Raw genomic sequence first — 22,358 nt, 5'->3', positions numbered from 1 at the left:
TTGATTTTTTTCGTCTGTTTTTATTTTGTTAAAGATACAAATTATATATGTTTACACATGCTGTCATTGTAAAACATCTGGGATGCAGCAATGTTGTGAACACAGCAAATGTCTGCAGATTGTAAACGGCTTTTATTTACTAGAAACATGTTTATTCTGCAGTTTTTATATTTATTAGAGATTGTTAACAGCTGGTGGTCATCTCAGTCAGGATTGCCATCAGACTGGAGCCAGGGAACTTGGGGTCAAGAATGAGGTCGTGAAGAAGGCCTTGACCTTTCTCCCGAGCCTGAGGTGAACACATAGCACTCCGCCAGAGATTCACGAGGGAACCACCTGTTTCCAAATAAATAAATACATACAATACTTTTCCAAAAAATCTAAATAACCTGAACTGAGACTGTGTGTTTTCATTCATATTGGTTAATATTGCAAATAGTCACTTGACAAAAAAACCTTAAATTAGCCTGGTAATCAACTATTTTAATTTGCAATAGTTGTGCTCTACTACAAGCAAACCAAGAAGCTCTTTGTGCAACACAATGAAATCATGTGAAATTGTTTCCCACCAAAAATGTACATTGCACGATCTACTCTGATCACTGTTCACTTTTTTATTAATCCATCAACGTACTGAGCCACAAATGCATGTAGCATGGTACAAAAGTCTAAGAATTTAAACATTTAAATCAACATCTTTGTAGAGACGGTCAGATTGTATTATTCCTGTGAAGCTTGAGATGCTCTTTGGAACATGATGTTGCTCCAGTCCTGCTGTCATTAATTGGGATAGTTAATCGAAAATAAAAATTCTGTTATCATTTACTCACACATACAGTATGTCATTCCATGTTGATATTTTGAATAGACTTTCATTGTATGAACAAAATCACAGAATGAAAAGGTGACTGAACAATGACAGATGTTTTGGGTGAACTATCCCATTAAAGCAGAGGGGTGACATCAAGTTACTTTTTCAATTTTATTTAACGGATAAAAAGAAGATGAATAAAAATGGAAACAATTTGTTACGTCGCTGAAGCAGTTTCACTAGTGGTCTGGACCCAGAATGTATCACTTTTCCCCCTCCCACCATTTCCTCTGATATACTTACCAAGCAGTTGATTGACACTGTTCATCCAGCCGAAGATGTAGAGTGAGTGGTTCTCCTCAGCGCTGAGATCGGCAATGTTGGGTGGTCTATCAGACTCCTGCAGCACTCGGCTTGGCAGAGGAGCCATGAACTTCTCGGACCTCTCGATGTTGGCGTGGAAATGAGCAGCCGATACATATGCAGCCGAGCTGAGCCAGCCCTGTCCAAACCGCACCTCAGGAGAGGAGTACAGCTTCTGCCTACAGCACACAGTTCAAGAAGCCTTCAAACCTGATTGATTACAACATAATGCACCTGCCAAACTTACCGAAGCTTGAAGAATATCCACACATATTTGGTTAAATGAAATGTCATTGAGCAGCAGTTTGAATGCTTTATTAAGTCTATATATGTACCTTTCACTGCAAGCCGAGGAGGCGGTTTGTAGAGACACCTCTTCTGCTGCCCACAGCAGTCCCAGGATATTGTCCTTCTTGCTGAAATCTGTGTCATCAGAGTTACTGATTTGCTGCAAAGACTACAGAGGAACACAGAAAAGAGCAATGGTGAGCAAACTGTCCCTTTGCTTAATTGATAATATGTGCTTGTTTGAAAAACCTTTTGCACAAATTTGCTGACATCCCATTAGTGAGAGACCAGTGAATCTAGTATTCTTCATTTTATGTCATAAATATATTGATTTGTCATCGATCTGCGATATGGTCAGAGACCTTTGGAGCCCACTATCTATAGACGCTGTGACTGATATCCATTATTTTTTGGAGTTCACATGTCGACATAGTCTTGTGGTGTCTGTGTACAAATATTCCACATGTGCATGCATGATAATTGCTCTTGCTGCTTGACACTGTATTGTATTTAGTCTGTAGTGTTTGTTACAGAAGCTGTCTCCTTAAGTAAACTCTTGTCACTTTGGGGGAAAAAAAGCATCTGCTGAATGAACAAATATAGGGTTAATTAGGACATGTTTTCCCAGTCATCTCAAAGGCAAAAGGTGTCCCATTTGACCTGAATTCAACCTAAATGTGCATCTATTGAGGGTAACTTGAAAAATGACACCTGGAAAAATGTTTCCCACTTGGTCATGGCATCAGGATATTTGGTGGAACAGTCTGTGAAGCTAGAGCAGTAATCTTGAGCCACTTCTGCTGGAACCTGGATGTGCAGCTGAATCTCACCCTTCCCAACTACACCTGTCTGAACTGCTGCCAGGAATGGAAGCACGGACATGTAGTAGTTCATACCTAGAGAGAAAGTGGCAAAATGAGAAAAGACAGCATGCTTCACTTTACATCCATCTAGTGGTGCAAATATAGAGCTGCACTTACATGCATACCAGCTCTGAGGAGAGATGCAAATCGGTTCTGAGCTTTCCAGTCCACAGGTGCTGCTGCTGCCAGGGCTTGGGTCAGTCAGACGGCCTGCGATATAAATAGAAACAGCCAACAACCAAAGCTGAATTTCCCTACTCGAATACATGTAGATTTCCTAAGCACAAGCACATATTTATTCATATTTACATTCCTATGTAAATGCAAGGCAGCTTCTGTATATATACAATGTATTTTAATTATTCACACACACACACACACACACACACACACACACACACAATTTAATGGTTTTTAAACAGACATTTTTCAGGTTTCCTGCATTGTGAGGCTCCTTTCCCAAACCCAGCACACACACATGATATTAATATTATTTATTGCAACCTATAGGCTTAGGATAACTTTGTTTATCTTAACTTTGTAACATTGTTATTTTGTTGTATTGCACATTTCTATCTTTATTTGCTGGTAGTTGGAATAAGTAGTGTAACGATTTCAATTACTTTATTAAAGTAATGTAACTGATTACATTTGGTTACTTTTTGAAACATGTAAACCAGACAGGGGTAACCTACAGTAGTATTCGACACTGATTACTGTCAGACTTTCAAATTCTTCTTCACTTGAATTAAGATTATAAAAATTAAATTTTAAGGACAGCCACCACAAAATCAGACTTTGGCACAACTTTTTACTTTGAGATGCTGTTGAGGTTAAATACAGATTTAAAATCATAAGTAATAGTTTGATAGCTATGATACTGTTTTTGAAATCAAATTCTTGCATAGCTTGCATAGCAATGACAGGAAACACTGACATCGAACAATGCCTTGGGAAAACGGTTAATCTTAAAAAAAAAAGAAATCAATTAACTCTGTGTCTGTGTGTGTGTGTGTGTGTGTGTGTGTGTGTGTAAATATTCAGATGTAACCCCTTTGTAATTTTTAACATAAGTAATTGTAATTCAATTAGGTCTACACATTTTTTCTCAGAACTTTAAATGATTACAATCACATTTATTTTATAATTAAATTATGTAATTCTGTTACATGTAACTAATTACTCCCCAAAACTGTTTATCATAAGAGGCTTGTTTCCTATTGTTACATCGCAGAGGTAATAGATCATACCTGATCTGAGCTTCCAGCCCAGCTGCAGAGGAAGACTCCACAGTGGACTCTCTTTGTCTCCAGGTCCCATGGAGCTCATGTAGGGATCAGTCGAATTGATCAGCAGCTTGTACAAGGCCATCCTCTGTAAGTAATCCCACGGGTTTACCTGGATCACCCCGTCAACTGTGGGCAGCTGGGAAAGCGCACTTGGGGCTTTGTCCCAATGAATAGGAAGTCCATTCTCAGTCACTACTGCTGCCTGGCCAAGCAAGGCCAACAAGACTACAGCAGCCACCGCTCTGATGAAATCCATGCTTGGGAATCTAGTTGGACTGCCAAAGTGCTGTGGTCAGTGGAAGAGCTTTAACTTATGGCCAACCAAAGGACTTTGGTCCCAAACGGAGAAAGGGCCAAACAGGAGTGTGGGTGGGGATCGATGCATATGAGCAGAGACATTCTCTCCAATTAATACATTTTGATAAACACTGATAAACATTTTTTATGCTCAATACTGTACGCTCTCAGAAAGCATTCCAGGTACAGCATTTGTCACTCAAAGGGTACTAACATGTGCATTCACGCATTTGGAAGACACTTTCACTCAAAGTGACTGTGATTGAATTCAACATTTTATCAATTCATGAGTTGGTGTTGGAGTGGTGCTGTTTGAGCTACAGGAACTATTAGGACCTCTTGGCACTAATAGCTGACTGACAGCGGTATCATTTAAGCGTGCCATTCAACAACATCAACAGCTGGAAGATGGATGGTGCCTGGACGTCAATGTTGGTCTAGCTGTCGGTTTTCAATGTCTGTGGAGTTAGTAATATATAAACTTTAAGTATATATGGGCCATTCCACAGAATTGGTCCAAAGTCAAAGTTGGAAACGTCTTGAAAAAAAAAAGTATTTTTTGCAACAAATTTGTATGCATGCAAATTGTACAGTATGATATCTGAGGTACACATTTCTAGTAACTGCGCATTTAAATTCTCTTATTGTATTTTCAGTAAGTTTTGGAATATTTGTCCACTCCCCAAATTTGTCACTACCGAAACACAGTAATAATAATTTAATAAGAAGGGTAATATATTGACCTATTAAGAATTTGCTTACATCTAGAAATATATTTTTTGTTTTATTAAATTTGATAAAAAATGAAAAATAAATTTCAGAGGTATATCAATAACAATGCCATTTTTAACAATTTTTCAAGTGTAGTTTATGAGATTTGTTGTATTTTGGATACAATTTTTATTTGTAGAAGGCAAAAAGTTGATAATACTGATTTCAATGTTATGGATTCATTAGTCCGAATGTACATTGAACCAAAAATTATCACAATATCTTAGCTGATAATTCAGTATACTTTATTTTTGACAAAACATCCCATGTTTTGGTAGTGACTGTACATTTTTGGTAGTGAAAGTAATGCTTTGGTAGCGACCACATCACATAACATAATTTTAACTTGCATACTAAAACACTACTAAAATATATTAAATACAAACAAACAACAAAAAAAAAATGCATAACTATACTAAAATTTTGTTTATTTCCCACAAATATGAGGATTATGTGTTCCCTTTTGTCATTACTGAAACAATGATGACATGTTTCAGTCGTGACTGTTTTAGTAGTGACAATTTTATGGAATAACACCCAAAAAATAAAGCTGTGACAATTTTAGATACATTTGAACCTAGCTCAAAGATATATACAGTATATATATATACAGGTGCATCTTGACCCCTGAATTAATTACTGAAACAAATGAACTTTTCCACGACATTCTAATTTATTGAGATGCACCTGTATATATATATATATATATATATTTGAACTTCACTTTTTAAAATAATCAAAAAGATACTTTTAAAAACAACAATGGAAAAAAATACAAAAATTATTTAAATATCATTTTCTTTAGTTGAAATTTAGGGGTTAGGGTTTGGTACAGTCACCTCCCAATCAAAAGTACCCAATAAATGATGATTTTATATATATTAAGCTTACTAATATTTTAAATATTATTGTGAGTTTCAATAGATAATAGAAGGACTTAAATGCTTTTTAAATGTGTTTTTTTTTTTTGTTGTGGGACAGCAGTTTGGACCAGTTCTGTAGAATGACCCACATAAAAATGTGTTTAAATGTGTTTTTTTTTTTTTGTATTTGGTATTTTATGTGTCACTAGTTTCTATTGTGCTGGGTTAGTCCCTATACTCTGAGGGAGGAGCTAAATTAGTCCCCCCAAAATTGTTCCCAGTTCCTGTGGTGCGAACATGGCAAAAAGCAGGTATTTCCTTCAATAGTTATAGGAACATTTTCCTAGTTCCTTGGCAAAAGCCCCTATGTACCCTTTTATGGGTAAATACAATATGAAGATGTACCTTTGGAGAGTATTACTCCAGTAACAGCTGTTGTGTTCATAACAGCACCATTTCTTTACGAGAGAATGTACTATTAATGTAACTGTCGTATATTCTTTATAAGAAAACAAAATGAATGTCTTGTATAATGTATTACTTAAGATCACTGAGTAACTTGTGTAACGCTTAACTTGGCACAATATGGACATAGGGTCAGCTAGTAGTTTGTAAACACGAAGAGCATATTTGGATAGTCTGATCACCACCCCGCCAGAGTACAAGCGTGATATAACAGTTTCATGTCTGTTTCTCCAGCTGTCACTGAGGATAAACAAACATTTTTAAGGCCATGTCGTATTGAGAGGTTCTAAAATAAATTTTGCAACTTCTGGTGCCTCATTTATAAAGCGTGCGTACGCACAGATTTGATCTTAGAGTGTGTGTGCGCTTAAATCCACGCCAATGCTCATATTTGTAAAAACGGTCTTTGTCGTGGAAAAGTGCTTAGCGTCACGTCAGGGTCTGAGCAGACGTACACACTTTTTCTTGTCGGAGTACTGCAGGTTTTTGAAAATGTAAGCTGCAGCTCACTGTTCTAAATTAAAGAATATGGATGATGACTGGTGATCTTTTACATGTTAATGACATTAATTAGGAGTTGTTTACCAGGCAGAAAGCTGAAACCATTCAGTTGCGTGCAAGTTCAAGATCATTTGTGACTAATAGATTTCACATCTGAAAGAGAGGCGTACATGTGTTTTCTGTGCATACGTTAATTCTATGAATCATACGTACACATATTTGAGAGATGTTCTTAAGATCAAATTTAGGATGATTTCTAGACAACATTTTATAAATGTGGCCCCTGGAATCTTCGGTCGATCTTTTAAATAAGCACTGAATTGGGTCAGAAGCAATAATAAATATGTTATGTCTGTTGATAAATAACATATAGCTTAGACAATACATTAGCTCAGTATTGAAATGAACACATAAAAGACTTTCAAAATCCAGAGATATTCAGAATCTTTAGGAATGCTTTCATGCAAAATTCATTTCCTGTAGATCATGTATATGAAAAAGAATATTTATGAGTGAACTGATCCTCTTTTTCTTGTCATTGCATGAAATTCCAAACTGATGCCAAGTTATGTTTAATGCTATTTTATTGTATTTTACTTAATACTGTAGTGTATATTATGTAGAGCACATTGGTAAACAGATATGGATGTTGTTTTAAATAGTGCTTTATAAATAAAATGACATTGACATTATGTTTGTGCATTCCAGGTCAACACTAAAGAGTCAGCTGAATGATTAGGTTAGCAATTTGATTGGTTCCTTAAAGTCTAGCCTTTATTATGGATAGTGACACAGTATCATTCTTTGACTAGTAGCCAACAAATAACATATAATACCAACATTCAGCATGGTTGAAAAGAAATCACATTTGGAGATTATACATAGTGATTTATTTTCAACCATGCTAAATGTTGGTATTATATGTTATTTGTTGATAGTGTGTCACTATCCATAATAAATGTTTTTATCTAAAGCAACTTACATTGCATTCACAAAATACACCAATTCTTGCATGACCATTAGCATCGTACTTTACTGTTTGAGCTACAAGAACGCTTTGCAAATGTATTAGAAGTATAAATATTACAACACTAATAAATATTTTGGGTCCCTATAACTGTGCACAAGTAATGCATTAAAGCTTTTAAAGATTATTATTGCATAAAACGCAAAATATGCACAATGTGCACATATCGCAAATGTTTTTACAATTCTAAAGTTCTGATTCCACTGCTTTTTAACAGCTGTACACTGAAAAAAATTTAAACAGAGAAACATTTAATTAAAATGTAAGTAGAAACACTCAAGGAATATTTTCTTTTAAAACACTGCAATAATCTTTGTTTTGTTTAAAACTTAGAAAAGGTCTTTTTTTTTTTTTTTTACAGTGGAGCTATAGATGCATGTGCTCACTGGATACTGAATTTCAACTCCTGAAGGCATCCACACTAATAACTATAAGATTTGCTCTAGTTAAGCATTAAAGTGAGAGGCCAGTGTTCAATTCAAGTCAAGTCAAGTCAAGCTTTGTTGTCATTCCGCTACATGTGTGGACATACAGTGGAACGAAATGTCATGTCTCGCAGGACCATGGTGCTACATAAATAAGCATAAATATAAACATACAACACTAGATGTAAGAATTGTGAACGCAGTTATGGCTAAAAAAAGGTGTTGCAGATTGACTATATTGTCAATATAGCAGAGGTGAGCACAAATCACCAAAACCTGATATACACAAAATCTTGAAATAAATCGCAAATTTACGCTCATTAAATGTATCAAAATAAAAATGAGTGGTCTGAAAAATGTTTTTAGCTAAAATACATAGCAATACATAGGTGAATCACTGTCTGGCCAACTGAGATTTCACTGTGGAGATAAAGCTTAGGATCACGATTCTTCAGTAGTATTGCAGCATACTGTGAGCGTACATTAGCACTATTTGTTTTGGGTATCTGATAGAGCTGGACTTGGACCCGGAAAGAGTGATGTGATGCGTGTCCTGTAATTCAGTGCATCTCAAAGCTGTCCTGCATGGAGACACCCATCACTGCATGCTTGTACCGTATATATCACATCTAATTCTAGTCACCAGCTCATTAGTAAAGACTACATGACCTAAAATAGGAGTGTATAGGAGACACGGTGGGGGGCTCTAGAACGTGTTTATTATTATTTCTCTTTTTATGGTCTGAAAAAAAAAGGTCATATGGCATTAGAATTTGTTTTATTTTTGGGTCAACCATCTTAAAGGGGTCCTATTATGCTTTAAAAAAAAAAAACCTTTTCACCTAGTGCGTAATTTGTGCATGAAAATATATCTACAGGTGCATCTCAAAAAATTAGAATATCGTGAAAAAGTTCATTTTTTTGGTAACATTTCAAAAAGTGAAACTTTCATATATTCTAGATTCATTACATGTGAAGTAAAACATTTCAAAAGTTTTTTGTTTTAATTTTGATGATTAGAGCTTACAGCTCATGAAAGTCAAAAGTACGGTATCTCAAAATATTAGAATATTTCCTAAGATCAATAAAAAAATAAATACATTTTAAAAAAGTATTTGCAAAATAGAAAAGTTCAAGTTCTTTAAAGTATGTTGATTTCCACTCCAATTATAGGATGCTCAGCTAAAATGATCTCAAATAGCAACAAGAACCTGAAACACGTGGAAGAAAATGAGCAACTACTGTTAAAACGGATCAAAGAATAGTCCAAATTTACGCGCAGGAAGGGAAAGAACTTGAGCCCTGTTTGCGTCTGAGCACAGAGAAAAGCGGTCCCGACCTGCGTCCGTTCTCGAACCGTTCCATGTATTTCCACTGCAGAAGATTTGTTCCGAGCTTAAACATGCTTCTCTTTCACATTTACCAACCAATATGCACAAAAATTGCATATAGTGCATGATAAAGTACTTGCCCCTAATTACCTTTCTTTTATTAAATTAAAATTAAATATGTATATACAGTAGTGCCACCATGTTCTCTGTAGTGACATATCAGTTACAGCGAAACCTGAGTAGAATGTGAAACATGTTCACAGTTTCTTAATACATTTTATGTAAATCAAAATGAGTCAACAGGCTACATCTTTGGGAAAATGTTTGTTTGTAGAGCTCTGCTTCTCAGTGTCAGCGTCAGTCAGATATCCCCACTGTCCGAGCAGCGCCCCCCGCTGTCCTGGATGAGTCAGGAAATACTCCCTCTGTTGAGGAGAGTAACTCTCCTCTGTGGGAATGATGTCTCTGTAGCTCCAGTCTTGCCAGCGGAAATTAAAGCGCTCCAGCAGTTCGATCCTGTCCTCCTGTGAACACACACAGTCCGGAGGATCTTTCTGCTGAAGTTCTTCTCCCACTTGCACATCCTTAAAGACCAGCAGGGCTCGTATAGCAAACCAGCCACCCAGCCTGGGGTGTATGCAAACTCCAAACATCTTCTGTGCAGAAAAAGGAGAAAGAGATTTAGGAAACAGACATACAATACAACATACTCACTGACACCAAACAATATCTTTACATTAGAACACTTTTTTTTTTTTTTTTTTTTACATCTTTACATTAGAAAAGACTAGGCTAGAACTTGCAAACATGTCTGGGGTTTGGCAAGTTCAACACAAATAGGTTTGTATTATATATTTATAGACCATATATACACAGTGCAACATTGTGCTGGGTTAAATAAAAGTTTCCAACATGTTCTCAAATGTCCAGACTTCTCCATACATTTTTAGATCATATTTGCCATCTGATAAACTGTTAACATAAGTACAGTACTTTTGTTACAATAGAACAATTGCTACAGTACTTGTCAAAAGCTTGAAAACATTGATTTTAAATGTTTGATGATTTTAAATGAAGTCTCTTCTGCTCACAAAGCTGCATTTACTTGATGGGGGAAAAAAACAAAAAAAAACATAATATTGTGAAATAGTATTACAATTAAAAAAAAAAAATGAATATATTGTAAAGTGTAATTTATTTCTGTGATCAAAGCTGAATTTTCAGCCTCATTACTCCAGTCTTCAGTGTCACATGATCCTTCAGAAATCATTCTAATATGCTGATTTTCTACTAAATTACTACAATTACTATTATTATTAATTATAATCAATTAAAAAAAACAAACAAAAAAAAACTTTTTTTTCTGCTTTACATTGTATTGAAACATTTTTTTCAGGATTCTTTGATGAATAGAAAGTTCAAAAGAACACCATTTATTTGGAATAGTATATTTTTTTTAATTATAAATGATTCACTTTTGATCAATTTAATGCATAATTGCTGATTAAGCATTAATTTCTATCAACCCCCCCGCCATTCATCGCTGACACATCAGTTTAATACTGTAGTGATTTTAATATTGCATGATTATCAAATGACATCAGATTAGCAATTTTTTTGATTAATTCGAATTTAATGTTTTGCCACTATTTTGGTTTTACAAATCAAGGAATTGCAATTTCGAATAGAAAAAAACAAAAAACAAACTAATGTTAGAATTAGACACATTACCTGAAACCAAGAATCAGTCAAATATTCTGAAAAAAATAAAAAATAAAAAAATATATTTTTTGCTATATTGCCCATAAGTGTTGGTTTCTGAGAAATGAAGTCAAGTCAAGTCACCTTTATTTATATAGCGCTTCTAACAATACAGATTGTGTCAAAGCACTTATTATACATTACTGACACTCTATCTTCAAATTTGATACTGTTAAGATTAAACACTAAATTTTCAGTTAAAGGCATTTCATTATTGAATTCAGAGATGTCATTGTCTAGCTCAGTTTAGTTTAAATAGTATCTGTGCAATCAAATCAGCGATAATTGCTAGAAGTGTCCCCAACTGAGCAAGCCAGAGGCGACAGCGGCAAGAAAAAAAAAAAAAAGTGAGAATGAAGTAAGATTACGATTAAAACAACAACAAGTATCTTCCAATGGGTTCAGAAAAATCTTCATACATTTACTTGATATGCAAAATAACGATATCTCGATTTAAAAAATGTTTAGAAATTTGTATTGGAAACCATTTTTTATTGTGTATGCATCGACTACGAATGTAAGATCTGCTCTGATTTAAGACCACTTTAAGGCCTTAATTTGTGGGAAATTGAGACCTTTTCAAAACCTGCACAAACCCTGCTCTCAGTCCATTTCGACGCAGTTTAAAAATGCAGGACCTGTGTTTATGTTGCACTCTTTAACATATGCACATGCAGTATATTATGTTACGAGTCTATTCACACAAACTGTGTTGTAATCAATTTTCTTTTCACATTATGTCACATTTAATTAATTGCATATAACAATATTTTCTGATAAAAGTCACAATTCACAGACAATATTGTTACAGACAAGCAATGCACTGAACAGACATTACCAGAAGTTGCAATATGTTGCTTCATAAGCCTGTGTAATCATTTTGTTGTCTGATTAATCACAGCTAAATATTTCAATTGACTGAGTCATAATGATACCCGGACGAAAGTGTCTAAGATCAGCACTGACCTTGTCACCCCACGGTGGATTGTGGATATCTGATTTCCGGTAGTAATATGCTGCTCCTGATATGTGGGCCGCAGTCTGGGCAAGAAACTTGGGTCTTCTGCTGGGAAGCATCTCATAATCATAACTGACATCCACAGACTGATTTGGAAAACACTGAATACAAAAAAAGAGAGAGAGATTAGAGAGTGAGAGATTAAAATGATTGGATAATGGAGTGATGCACTCATGTTATGACAGGAAAGTATAAAACTGCGGTTAAGGCTAGAAGGGAAACTACTGGGGATGCGCACATCAATATAGCGTAATTTTTCTTCACACTGTACAAAAATAATTACTGTTTTTCCATTATTTTAAGGGGCGGTTTAGGGTTGGGGTTATGTGCAGACGTTAATAAATCACAATCTAACAGGTAGAAAATGTAATTTATTGTTAGCTTCCGGTTTTTGCAGCATCCCTTCTAGCCACAAGCCAAATCTGCTTTGCAGCACACCAGAGAGACAGAAGAAGAGACTGTGTGAGCGGTGCACTGATCTATGGGGTCTCTGACTGCCTCACAGCGCTGGCTCTGTAAGAAGGGGAGGAGTGAGCGCTCAAACATGGACGGTGTGCTCAGGAGCACCAGAGCCAGAGTGTCTGCTGGGTACGACAGGTGATGAGCATGAGACACCACTGCATTGTACCAGCCAACCTACAACAAAACACAAACACTGGGAGTTCAGTTAACACTTCTAGTGCTTGCATCCAGAGCTCTATACACAAGCATACATGTTTATGTGGACTAAGCTGTTTTTCCCACTTAGCTGTCAGTGCACAGGTGATTTTGACGGCTTATGAATAGATGAACTACAGATTCACGTGGACAGATCTAACATGATAAATATATGCACCATTGCAATATAAAGACGTCGAATGCTTTCATTATTGAGAATGCTTGTTTTTATTATGTTAGTGGAGTCGTACATATTACCTTAAAGGATAAATTTCAAACCCTTGTGCTTTTAACGACTCACGGAAAGTTCCTAACAGATCCTCCACGCATTCACTGGAGATCGCCATATTGCTGCTTCTTCTAATCTTTCCGGGGTTTTATGGCGCATTTCCGCCGCGCGCTGGAGCGGAGGGTGAAGCGTCGCTCTCTGTTAAGTAGGGCTGTAATTCTTTTGGAATCGAGTCCGATTCCGATTCCTGGTTCTGGAATCGATGGGATTCGATTCCGAGAATCGATTCCTCTGTTGTTTTCGATTCTTTTTATTCTTTCGATTCGTAGAAATCCTTCTCATAATATGAAGCTTTATTTAAAAAAAATGACGATACATTTCTATAGCTATGATTGCTTTTTAAATAGTAATTTTGTCTGCTTTGCCCGTGAAATTAGTCATAGCTCACTGCTCAGCAGGGACATGCATATCGCATGAATTGAAAAAGACACGAAGTGTCTAAAATAAATGTGCACAGTTCAGCTGAATGATGAAGTTTACTTTGACTGTATGCTTTGGACAAAATTAACAAACTGTACATTGAAACGAAATAACCAGAACATTAACAATAACACTGATAGAGCTCGTGATTTATCTGTCAATCAGATGCGCTCGGCCACTGATCCATGCTCGTGACGTTTTCTTTTAGAATTATCATTGGCTGATAGAAATAAAAAATAGTATTTTAGATGGAAATAAGATCCTCAATCAGGTCATGATCTAGCGCTCAAATTATTATTATTATTATTTATTTTTTTAACTGGTTCATTAAAACTATCCGAAAGAACCTTGACTTCTAATCACTTTTAGCGAGCATGAGGCGAAGGGTAATACGAATATAAAAATGAAATAGATCTTTTAAAAAATAATCTTTTATCTCACAACTCTCGTACGGCTTTTATGAGGGAGGCGAATGGTGCTTCTCAAACGGAAAGCTGCATCTCAAATTCAGATGATCTCAGTACCGACTCGTTTTCTTTCTGTTTATTTTCGTGAATTTAAATGTGTGCAGCCTTCGTAGGATGCAGCCTTCCATTTGAGAGGCACCCATAGATAAGCTTTGTTAAACTGAAAAAAGCTCTGAATGAGGAGTCGATTCCTCTTGATGGGATCGATTCCAACCTTTGGAATCGACTCTCGATTCCCAACGCCTCGGAATCGATTCTTTTTGGAATCGATTCCCAGCTCTACTGTTAAGCCAAAACCGGTGCTTTACAGCGAAGACCTGATTTAGTGTGAGGAAAACAAGGAAATGTAAAATAATAACAAATGTCTTTGAACGAAAAACATGTTGAACTGCACAAACTAAAATAAAAAATAAAAATCATTGCATTAACTGTTGCATTGCATTTTAATGCATTGTATTTTTAGGGCTGTGAATAATTCAATCTGTGAATAATTCCGTTTATATAATACAAAATTAGGAAAATTGTTTTAATGTAAGCACATGGAGACACGGGATGCTGTTCGCTCTGTTGTGGAGAATATTCACTCCGTATTTCGCTCGATGGTTTTGTTTTCGCCGCATACAGTATTTACAGCGGAAGTTCGAGGCAGCTGAGCCGGCGCATAACATACATCATAACCAGTGTTTGAATTGTGTCAAGTCAAGTCAAGTCAAGTCACCTTTATTTATATAGCGCTTTTAACAATACAGATTGTGTCAAAGCACTTAACAGTATCAAATTGGAGGATAGAGTGTCAGTAATGTATAATGATAAGATTAAACACTCAATTTTCAGTTAAAGGCATTTCATTATTGAATTCAGAGATGTCATTGTCTAGCTCGGTTTAGTTTAAATAGTATCTGTGCAATCAAATCGGCGATAATCGCTAGAAATTAAGTGTCCCCAACTGAGCAAGCCAGAGGCGACAGCGGCAAGAAACAAAACTCCCTCTGAGACAGAATGGAGAAAAAAACCTTGGGAGAAACCAGACTCAGTCGGGGGGCCAGTTCTCCTCTGACCAGACGAAACCCGCAGTTTAAATTTTTATATTTTTTTTATATGTCAAAGCTCTTGGGGGGGGGGGTCCCCCTAACCTGCAGTGGGCAGCTGACTCCTAAAGTTTTTGATATTCTTCATATTCTGCGTGGTCATTTCACAGCAGTGATAGAAATTTATATTTTAAAAACAAGTTTAAAGTGATTTTTACCCTTTATGGGCATTTTTACCTTTATAAAGTCTTTTTTTCTAGAATATCGTTATTATTAAAATCATTATCAACAAAATTCATCTTTGCGAAGCAGAGGAAACACAGAAGCTGCATCTGAAGTGGCATTCAGATGTATTTACACATTGTTTAATGCAAGACATGAATGCATTTAACCTGCAGTTACAAATGCATAAATGTTTTGATATTTTAATCCTAAAACATTGAATACTGATATTTGGAAATTATTAAAAAAATATATACTGAAATTAAAACCGCCAATAGGTGGCAATAAGTCACTGTTATTAAGTGAGTCATTGCGATTGAACCGAATCATTTAAACGGTTGATTCATTCAGGAACTAAACACTGTCATTTTGCTCAGAGACGCAAAACACTGCTGAGGCTGTGTTTGGAACCATCTTTTGTTGGCGAAATAGAGCAAAAATAGGCAATATGGTGTCTAAAACGTAAGTCTATTAACTTATTGTTTATTGAACTGTTGTATAAAATCAATATCACATTTGTGATTTTTGCGGGGGGGGGGAAATGGCACTCTTCGTGTGATATTGATTAACTATATGAAATTATATAAATATACATATTTTCTGCCCCATCTTGAATTTTGGGAGCATTCTGCATTTTATTAGACTGAACCATGCAGTGAAAGAATGCACTCAGTCAGTCTAGCTAGTGTTTAAGCACTCATAGCTCCTCTTATAATCTGTATGATAAATGAATCTCTTAATTTTATCGTCTGCACTTTTATTGCTTATGATGAGGGAATTCGCAAGTTTCAGTCTGAGCAAAATTCAGCGATGACTAATCTGACCGCCTGTGATTGGCCACTGCATTCCTAAGCTCAACAGAAACGTGTGTGATTGGTTATGATGAGTAATGCTGTACAAACACTTAAAAATAAAAATACGATGTAACATGAGCAGGTCTAAATTTAATACAGCCATCGAATCTTTTCATTTCTTTCATTCTTTCATTTTCACTAGTTCAATGTTTCAAGTACTATAGTTATATTCAAAAACCAGGGGACCCCCCAAGTATATATTTTTGGGTGTTATGGGGGGTCCCTTAATGCTTATGGGAGGTCCGGGACCCCCCCAGCCCCCCCTCAATTCGAACACTGAGATTCATAACCACACGTTATGTGATTGGCTTACTTTAATTGAAAAATACGCATTGTGTGTCTGTGTGTGTATACAAGGTCACTCATCCAACGCAAACGCCCACACCTAGATAAAAAAAAAAAAAAAAAAAATCAAGATTCATCTAATTTTCATCATTTTTGAAAGAAGACCTGCTATGAGGAATTTACCTCATAAGAACAGCGCGATCTGACATGGCTTTATTCAGCAGAGGAGATCATTTCTCTAATTTATTCTTACCTACATTAGTTAAAGTGTTATTTTCACATAAACCTGTATGGATTTTACTAGTTGGGCTTTTCCTGAACATCTTGCCAAACTGAAATGTATTGTTTAACTTTTAAGCTTTTTTGTTATTCAGTAATTTATATTTGTTAACCGAAGAAGGTTAATATTTTTTTATAAAAATGTTTAAGTATTACAGTTGTGTTAAAGCTAAAAGGCTAAACTATTCTATGGTTGACTCAAATTGAAAGAATACAGTTTAATTTCTATTATGGTTTATAGGGATTTTAAGATGTAGCCTAATTAGCGATTTGAATAATTAAGTTACTTTTCAGACAGAGTAATTAGTAAAGTAATTTAAATACAATATTGATGATGTAATTAGTAACTGTAATTAATTACTTTTTGAAAGTTACTTACCCAACACTGCTCTGCGTTGTTGCAGCAGCAACCCCGATTCAAATCCAGGTCATGGCAGCCTTTTGCCGTCGAGCCACGGGGACGCCGGGCTCCTTTTTGCCACCTCATCCTTCAGCTGGATTTTGTGTCTGACACTCGGTGGCGTCCTGTGCTGCCCTCCTGCAGCCAAGAGAGCTGGAGGGCTATAGCCAGGCGTAGTCGTGGCCGAGAGGTTAAGGCGATGAACTTGAAATCCATTGGGGTCTCCCCATGCAAGTTTGAACCCTGCGGACTACAGGTTGTGTTTGCCCTTTTGCCTTATTGTTGGGATATTGCTGTTGTATAAAATGTACTTTAAGTGTGAGTTTATCAGTGTGTCTTCAGTCGTGTACTGAGTCAGATAAAGACTGTCATATTTTTTTCTCAAGAAAAAAATTCAAACGCTCTTAAGAACATGTTTGAGAACTTAGTAAGAATTTTTCAAGAACTGCACTTAAGAACATTCTTACGAACTTTGTGGAATTTATTTTAAGAAATTACTTAACTTATTTCTGAAGAAGATTTTCGTGAATCCGGCCCCTGAGTCTGATGGTCAGCTCGCTAGGAAAGAGCGCTCATGAATTGAACTGAGTGAGTCGGATAAGAGAGTCCTAGGAAACGTGCAGTGCTGTGGGAAGTCCACAGGATTAAACGTAGCAGCCTGCTTTCTCCTAGTTGGGACTCCCAGGTTGCCGTAGTCGTGGCCGAGTGGTTAAGGCGATGGACTAGAAATCCATTGGGGTCTCCCCGCGCAGGTTCGAATCCTGCCGACTACGCTGTTTGTCTGCGTGCCGAGGAGAAGCGTCTGTTCCTTTTTCGCTCCCTCTCTGCATCGGACAAACACGCCGCTGGCCCTTTTAGCAGCCGTGGGACAGTGGCGCGCCCTGATCGTATAGTGGTTAGTACTCTGCGTTGTGGCCGCAGCAATCCGGGTCACGGCAGCCTTTTGCCGTCGAGCCACGGGGACGTCGGGCTCCCTTTTCCCACCTCATCCTTCAGCTGGATTTTGTGTCTGACGCTCGGTGGCGTCCTGTGCTGCCCTCCTGCAGCCAAGAGAGCTGGAGCCCCGCACGCAGGCGTAGTTGTGGCCGAGAGGTTAAGGCGATGGACTCGAAATCCATTGGGGTCTCCCCGCGCAGGTTCGAACCCTGCCGACTACGGTTAGCATTTGCCCTTTAGCCTTAGTTTTCTGTGCCGATAATTGTTCCTTCCAAGGCCTTTGCTCTCTCTGCTGTAATTTCTTGTAGGCTTCTCCTCGGCGGTTTGTGGGGGATATTGCTGTTGTATGAAACGTAACCGGGCTGTGCAACACAAGAGCCCGGATAGCGGTGCCTGAGGACCGAGCGTCTGTCTAATATCAACAAATCACGTCTCTGCATTTCTATCTTATGACAGCCCATCAGATTTCACCATTTTCATCTTCTGCATTTTATTACAGCCAATCACCGCATAGCCCAGCGTCCCATCGCGCTCTAGCCACCGCTAGTTATTTTATTATATTTGTGAGTTATTTGGAGGAAATTATTATATTTGTGAGTTATTTTGGGGAAAAAGCCGCCGTTAAGTTTGTCATTGAACTTAGCCACTTGGGAATTGAATCCATCCAGGTAAAATTTAATTTAATTAAATTAACTAGCTAACTGTTAGCTAAAAATAAGAAAAAAAAACTATTGGAGTTAACATTTAATAGTTTAGTTTTTTAAATAAACTTTTACATTGTTTTAGGTAAGGTGTTGTTTTATTTAGTTCGCTAGCTTGCTATGAATGTATGAATGAATAGAGCTAGCAACGTATTTTCGACAGAGAAACAAACGATTTACGTTGTTATAATTAGTAGGCTATAACGTTTGTATACCGTTGGAGCAATACCTGATATTGTATTCAGTTTTAACACCCAAAATGAATGAGTTTTGTGTTGTATTGAGGTGTTTCACCTGTTATAACAGGAGACTTTGTGTTTACCAACTGATAATAAACTTAATATGATTGTACTAAATTACTTATATATGTGCTACTACTATGTATTAATATATTATACCCTGAGGTGAAGTGTGCTAGAATTTGCTGATTTACAAATGGTATCTATATACAGGATTTTTATAGTAGTGAGTTAAAACTACCCATGTTGATATGATTATATGTACTGAATAGTTACAAATTTAAATTGAATAGTTACAATTTTATTTACTCTAGTAATGGAAGATGGCTTCCAAACACAAAAAGCACAGGGCTATGGGCGACGAGGAGTGGATGTCACGCCTGTGAAAGTTTGCTGCTGTAGGGGTCTGGCCTTCTGAGGCAGGAAACAGGCCGGCACTCCGCCAGAGAAAGTGGCATGACATGTACCTGAAGGTAAATTTAGATAAAGTGATGTGTGTACAATCATACAACATAAAGCTATGTCATATTGAAAGGGGTCACATTTTCATGATTCACTGTCAACCAATATTACAGATTGTAAAATGTCCAGTGCAGTTGAGGGGACAAATGTCTTTGTTTGGAGAGACACAGACATGTAGTTGTGGATTCCATACAACAAAGGTATCAAAAATCTTTTCCTAAAATTATGAAGTGTGAGTTTTATAGTCTATTATTAAATTAAATTTTCTTTTCTCTTAATCTGTAGACTTCCATGTCAGTATCTTCTTCAATGACACCAGGTCCCTCATCTGCATCACTTGTTGCATCATCTGCCACAACACCTGGGCAGACAGCAACACCTGGGCAGACAGCAACACCTGGGCAGACAGCGACACCTGGGCAGACAGCAACAACTGGGCAGACAGCAACACCTGGGCAGACAGCAACACCTGGGCAGACAGCAACACCTGGGCAGACAGCAACAACTGGGCAGACAGCAACACCTGGACGACTCACACCCCGCAAGCCAACTTTGACTATGGCATCAGTATGTAATGAGGATTTATTGATACTGATATTTAAATGTTTAATGTATTCAAATATATGCATTTTAATTTACAAGGCTCCTCTTAAGATGACTTTTTAAAAAACTTTTTTTCAGTTTATAAAGCCGCGGTTCGGTGGGTCTCAGGGTGCCGCTTTAACGCCAAACTTAAATTTGGGCAGGAAGCCTGCAACCAAGGTAATGTAAAGAGGATGACAGTTTGAATTTGATTTTACAATCATATAATCAGTCATAATAATACAAGCGTGTATTATGCACTCTTATTCTTGTTATGCCTGGGTATTCTTGTTAGGTTACTGTTATTTTCATTCCATAAAGATATGTTAAAATGATGTTGTCATTACTGTAATTCCTAATAAGGGAATATTAATATTATATATTATGTTGTAAACTGTGGTCATATTCTCTCAGCCCATCAGTTGCACTTCCGATTCTTCTGCCATGTCCAGCACTATCACAAGTGCCATGACAAGGATGACACCATCGCCTGCTCGCAGTCCCAGGAAGTACATTCAGACTGTCTCGACTCTGTCTCTTCCTCCCTCTCCTGTGTCCACAACCACCTCCTCGATACCATCAGTAGCTGCTAGAGCTGTGAGAAACTCTTAAATTAAGTGGTTTTCTTCACTGTTCAATGATACTTAACTTCAAATAAGCATCCTTTATATGTGACTTGCAATCATGTATATATATTTGCCTGTTTTTATTTATAAAGGAAGTGTCAGCTGCCGCCTCCTCCTCTGGTACCTCCTCTGCTCCTCTTGCCCCTGTGACCTCTGCATCTGCCACTGCCACCTCTTTTTTTGTCACCTCTGCTTCTCCATCTGTGGTTGGTCGCTCAGCTCACCCTACTGCTGACATGGAGATTGCTCCTGGTTCAGAGCCCGGCTGGCTGCCTGCAAAGCTGATGGGGACCATACCACCTCAGGATCAGAAGTGGATTTCATCTGCTCTGTGCAAGAACAAGCGGCTGCGCACTGACCTGAAGCTGTGGTATGATCCACCAGATCCAGCTCATTTATCATCAGGCCCCGCTCCAGGCGTTTTTACACCGGCTTCTCTTGTGGATGCCATACCACCTTTGGCGGGTCAGGCTGTCCTGTTCTGTGTGTGGAAAACAGCTCACAGGTTATGGAGCCCACAAGCGAGCCCGCCATGTTTTGGATGTGGATAGGTACTACCTGATGATCACGGAGACTCTCTGGTGCAGTTCAGCTGGTTGTAAAACTAGTTACATTTCCACCAGCAAGACCATCTTGGACCAGCTGGATTTGGCACACAGAATGGAGTTCCGACTGATCCTGACACGAAGGTGAGTATACTGAAATTATTTAGCCTGTGTCACAAATGTTTGTCATTCAAACACACTATAAATTAGCTTGTTTTAATGTTTGCCATTTTTTTGGTCTCTTTTTCACTTTGTTTCTTAATACAGATATGCCTGTGACATACGGGTGATTCGTTTTCTGAGGGAGAGGACCTTGGGTAATAGCCCCAGTCGCTTGGTCAGGCAGCTGAGGGAAAATCACAGCGAGGAGTGGCTTAAGCGTGTTTGTCGCTACCTTGGAGCATGCTCAGACTTCGCTGTCCAGCCAAGCCTGCACCCTGTCAAGTTCCAGGACCCTCCTAAGCCAGTGGCTGTTCCTTCCCACCGGTGGATGCTGGCTGTTTATGGCCGAGACATCTTAAGCAGAATGGATCAAATAAAAGCCAGCATAACATCCACCTTTGGCAATATATTAAAAATGGATTCCACAAAAAAGGTAAATATTTTTAACTCTTACCACTGTAAAATCCTACCTCACAAACAAAAGTCTAAAATACAACATTAGCAGAAAAGACATGAAAAATGAAATTAATGCTTTGTATATAAAAAAACCCTGTATTATTTCAGTATTTTACCTATAAAGGATTACATTAGGCATTCACTGTCTTTTCTGTGTGATCACAGATCACCAAGAAGCTATCAGGCTTTACCAAGGGGACCGCCTTGTGGCTTACATCTGTGAGCAATGAGCTGGGCCAAATCCTCGTCAGTGTCCTGACTGCTCAGGAGGGTCCTGCTCTTGACACCATGGCTGCCGATCTCATCTGCAGGTACAGCAATGCTGGTGTGGCTCCTCCTCAGCTTCTCTATGTTGACTGTGAATGTTGTCGGGAGGGCACAGGACAGACAAAACTAAAACAAAGATTTGGTGGGTGGCCAGACCTGGTTGTAAAGCTTGACATATACCACTTCATGCGGCGACTGGCATCTGGGTGTACAAAGGATGCGCATCCTCTTTACCCCATCTTTATGTCCAGACTGTCAAGCTGCATTTTTGAGTGGGACAGTAGAGATGTTGCCTTGCTGTGTCAAGCTAAGAGGAACAATTGAAACGAGAAGGTGTTCCTGGGATCACTGAAAACTAGTGGACCAGCAGATAACCAAGGAGGAACTGGCATTGCACTGCAGGAGGCG

At 37.7% G+C, this 22,358-nt stretch overlaps 3 protein-coding genes and 2 non-coding genes across 6 annotated transcripts; 3 read left to right on the top strand and 2 right to left on the bottom strand.

Moving 5' to 3' along the window:
• Positions 1-5: 5 nt before the first annotated feature.
• Positions 6-3,915, bottom strand: LOC131526722 (protein leg1a-like). The gene is made up of 6 exons (XM_058755156.1): positions 3,576-3,915; positions 2,443-2,535; positions 2,174-2,358; positions 1,510-1,631; positions 1,115-1,353; positions 6-336 (listed from the first exon to the last, which is right to left on the bottom strand). Exons 1-6 carry the CDS (start codon positions 3,868-3,870, stop codon positions 185-187), a joined length of 1,086 nt encoding a protein of 361 aa, XP_058611139.1. The 5' UTR covers positions 3,871-3,915; the 3' UTR covers positions 6-184.
• A 3,966-nt stretch (positions 3,916-7,881) lies between these two features.
• mmachc (metabolism of cobalamin associated C) lies at positions 7,882-16,972 on the bottom strand. Of its 2 annotated transcripts, none has more exons than XM_058754844.1 (4): positions 16,954-16,972; positions 12,512-12,709; positions 12,022-12,174; positions 7,882-9,950 (listed from the first exon to the last, which is right to left on the bottom strand). In XM_058754844.1, exons 2-4 carry the CDS (start codon positions 12,617-12,619, stop codon positions 9,591-9,593), a joined length of 621 nt encoding a protein of 206 aa, XP_058610827.1. In that variant the 5' UTR covers positions 12,620-12,709; positions 16,954-16,972; the 3' UTR covers positions 7,882-9,590. The 2 variants fall into 2 exon arrangements, with proteins under 2 accessions (XP_058610827.1, XP_058610828.1); XM_058754845.1 differs by lacking the exon at positions 16,954-16,972 and adding an exon at positions 13,032-13,148 and having other exon boundaries at positions 7,883-9,950.
• A 693-nt stretch (positions 16,973-17,665) lies between these two features.
• On the top strand, positions 17,666-17,747 carry trnas-aga (transfer RNA serine (anticodon AGA)). Its single transcript has one exon. It is a non-coding gene; the product is annotated as a tRNA-Ser (tRNA).
• A 302-nt stretch (positions 17,748-18,049) lies between these two features.
• trnas-cga (transfer RNA serine (anticodon CGA)) lies at positions 18,050-18,131 on the top strand. Its single transcript has one exon. It is a non-coding gene; the product is annotated as a tRNA-Ser (tRNA).
• A 1,123-nt stretch (positions 18,132-19,254) lies between these two features.
• Positions 19,255-22,274, top strand: LOC131527109 (uncharacterized). Its single transcript, XM_058755970.1, has 9 exons — positions 19,255-19,323; positions 19,426-19,512; positions 19,598-19,879; positions 19,994-20,074; positions 20,309-20,491; positions 20,613-20,890; positions 20,991-21,209; positions 21,333-21,660; positions 21,849-22,274. The coding sequence occupies exons 1-9, from the start codon at positions 19,312-19,314 to the stop codon at positions 22,272-22,274; spliced, it is 1,896 nt and encodes a 631-aa protein (XP_058611953.1). The 5' UTR covers positions 19,255-19,311.
• Positions 22,275-22,358: the final 84 nt, after the last annotated feature.

Source organism: Onychostoma macrolepis, chromosome 20 (genome assembly GCF_012432095.1).
Source record: "Onychostoma macrolepis isolate SWU-2019 chromosome 20, ASM1243209v1, whole genome shotgun sequence".
Classification (NCBI taxonomy): domain Eukaryota; kingdom Metazoa; phylum Chordata; class Actinopteri; order Cypriniformes; family Cyprinidae; genus Onychostoma; species Onychostoma macrolepis.
This window is presented reverse-complemented; position numbering and strand designations above follow the sequence as displayed.

Coding starts and splice junctions, on each gene's coding strand:
- LOC131526722 (XM_058755156.1), bottom strand. CDS start 3,870: ATGGATTTCATCAGAGCGGTGGCTGCTGTAGTCTTGTTGGCCTTGCTT. Junction 1,632..2,173: donor AGTGGGAAACATTTTTCCAG/GTGTCATTTTTC, acceptor GTTCCTCTGTAG/TCTTTGCAGCAAATCAGTAA. Junction 337..1,114: donor CAGTGTCAATCAACTGCTTG/GTAAGTATATCA, acceptor ATTTGGAAACAG/GTGGTTCCCTCGTGAATCTC.
- mmachc (XM_058754844.1), bottom strand. CDS start 12,619: ATGTTTGAGCGCTCACTCCTCCCCTTCTTACAGAGCCAGCGCTGTGAG. Junction 12,175..12,511: donor TCTCTTCTTCTGTCTCTCTG/GTGTGCTGCAAA, acceptor TTTTGTATTCAG/TGTTTTCCAAATCAGTCTGT. Junction 9,951..12,021: donor ATCCACCGTGGGGTGACAAG/GTCAGTGCTGAT, acceptor TTTTCTGCACAG/AAGATGTTTGGAGTTTGCAT.
- LOC131527109 (XM_058755970.1), top strand. Junction 19,880..19,993: donor CAACTTTGACTATGGCATCA/GTATGTAATGAG, acceptor ACTTTTTTTCAG/TTTATAAAGCCGCGGTTCGG. Junction 21,661..21,848: donor AAATGGATTCCACAAAAAAG/GTAAATATTTTT, acceptor GTGTGATCACAG/ATCACCAAGAAGCTATCAGG.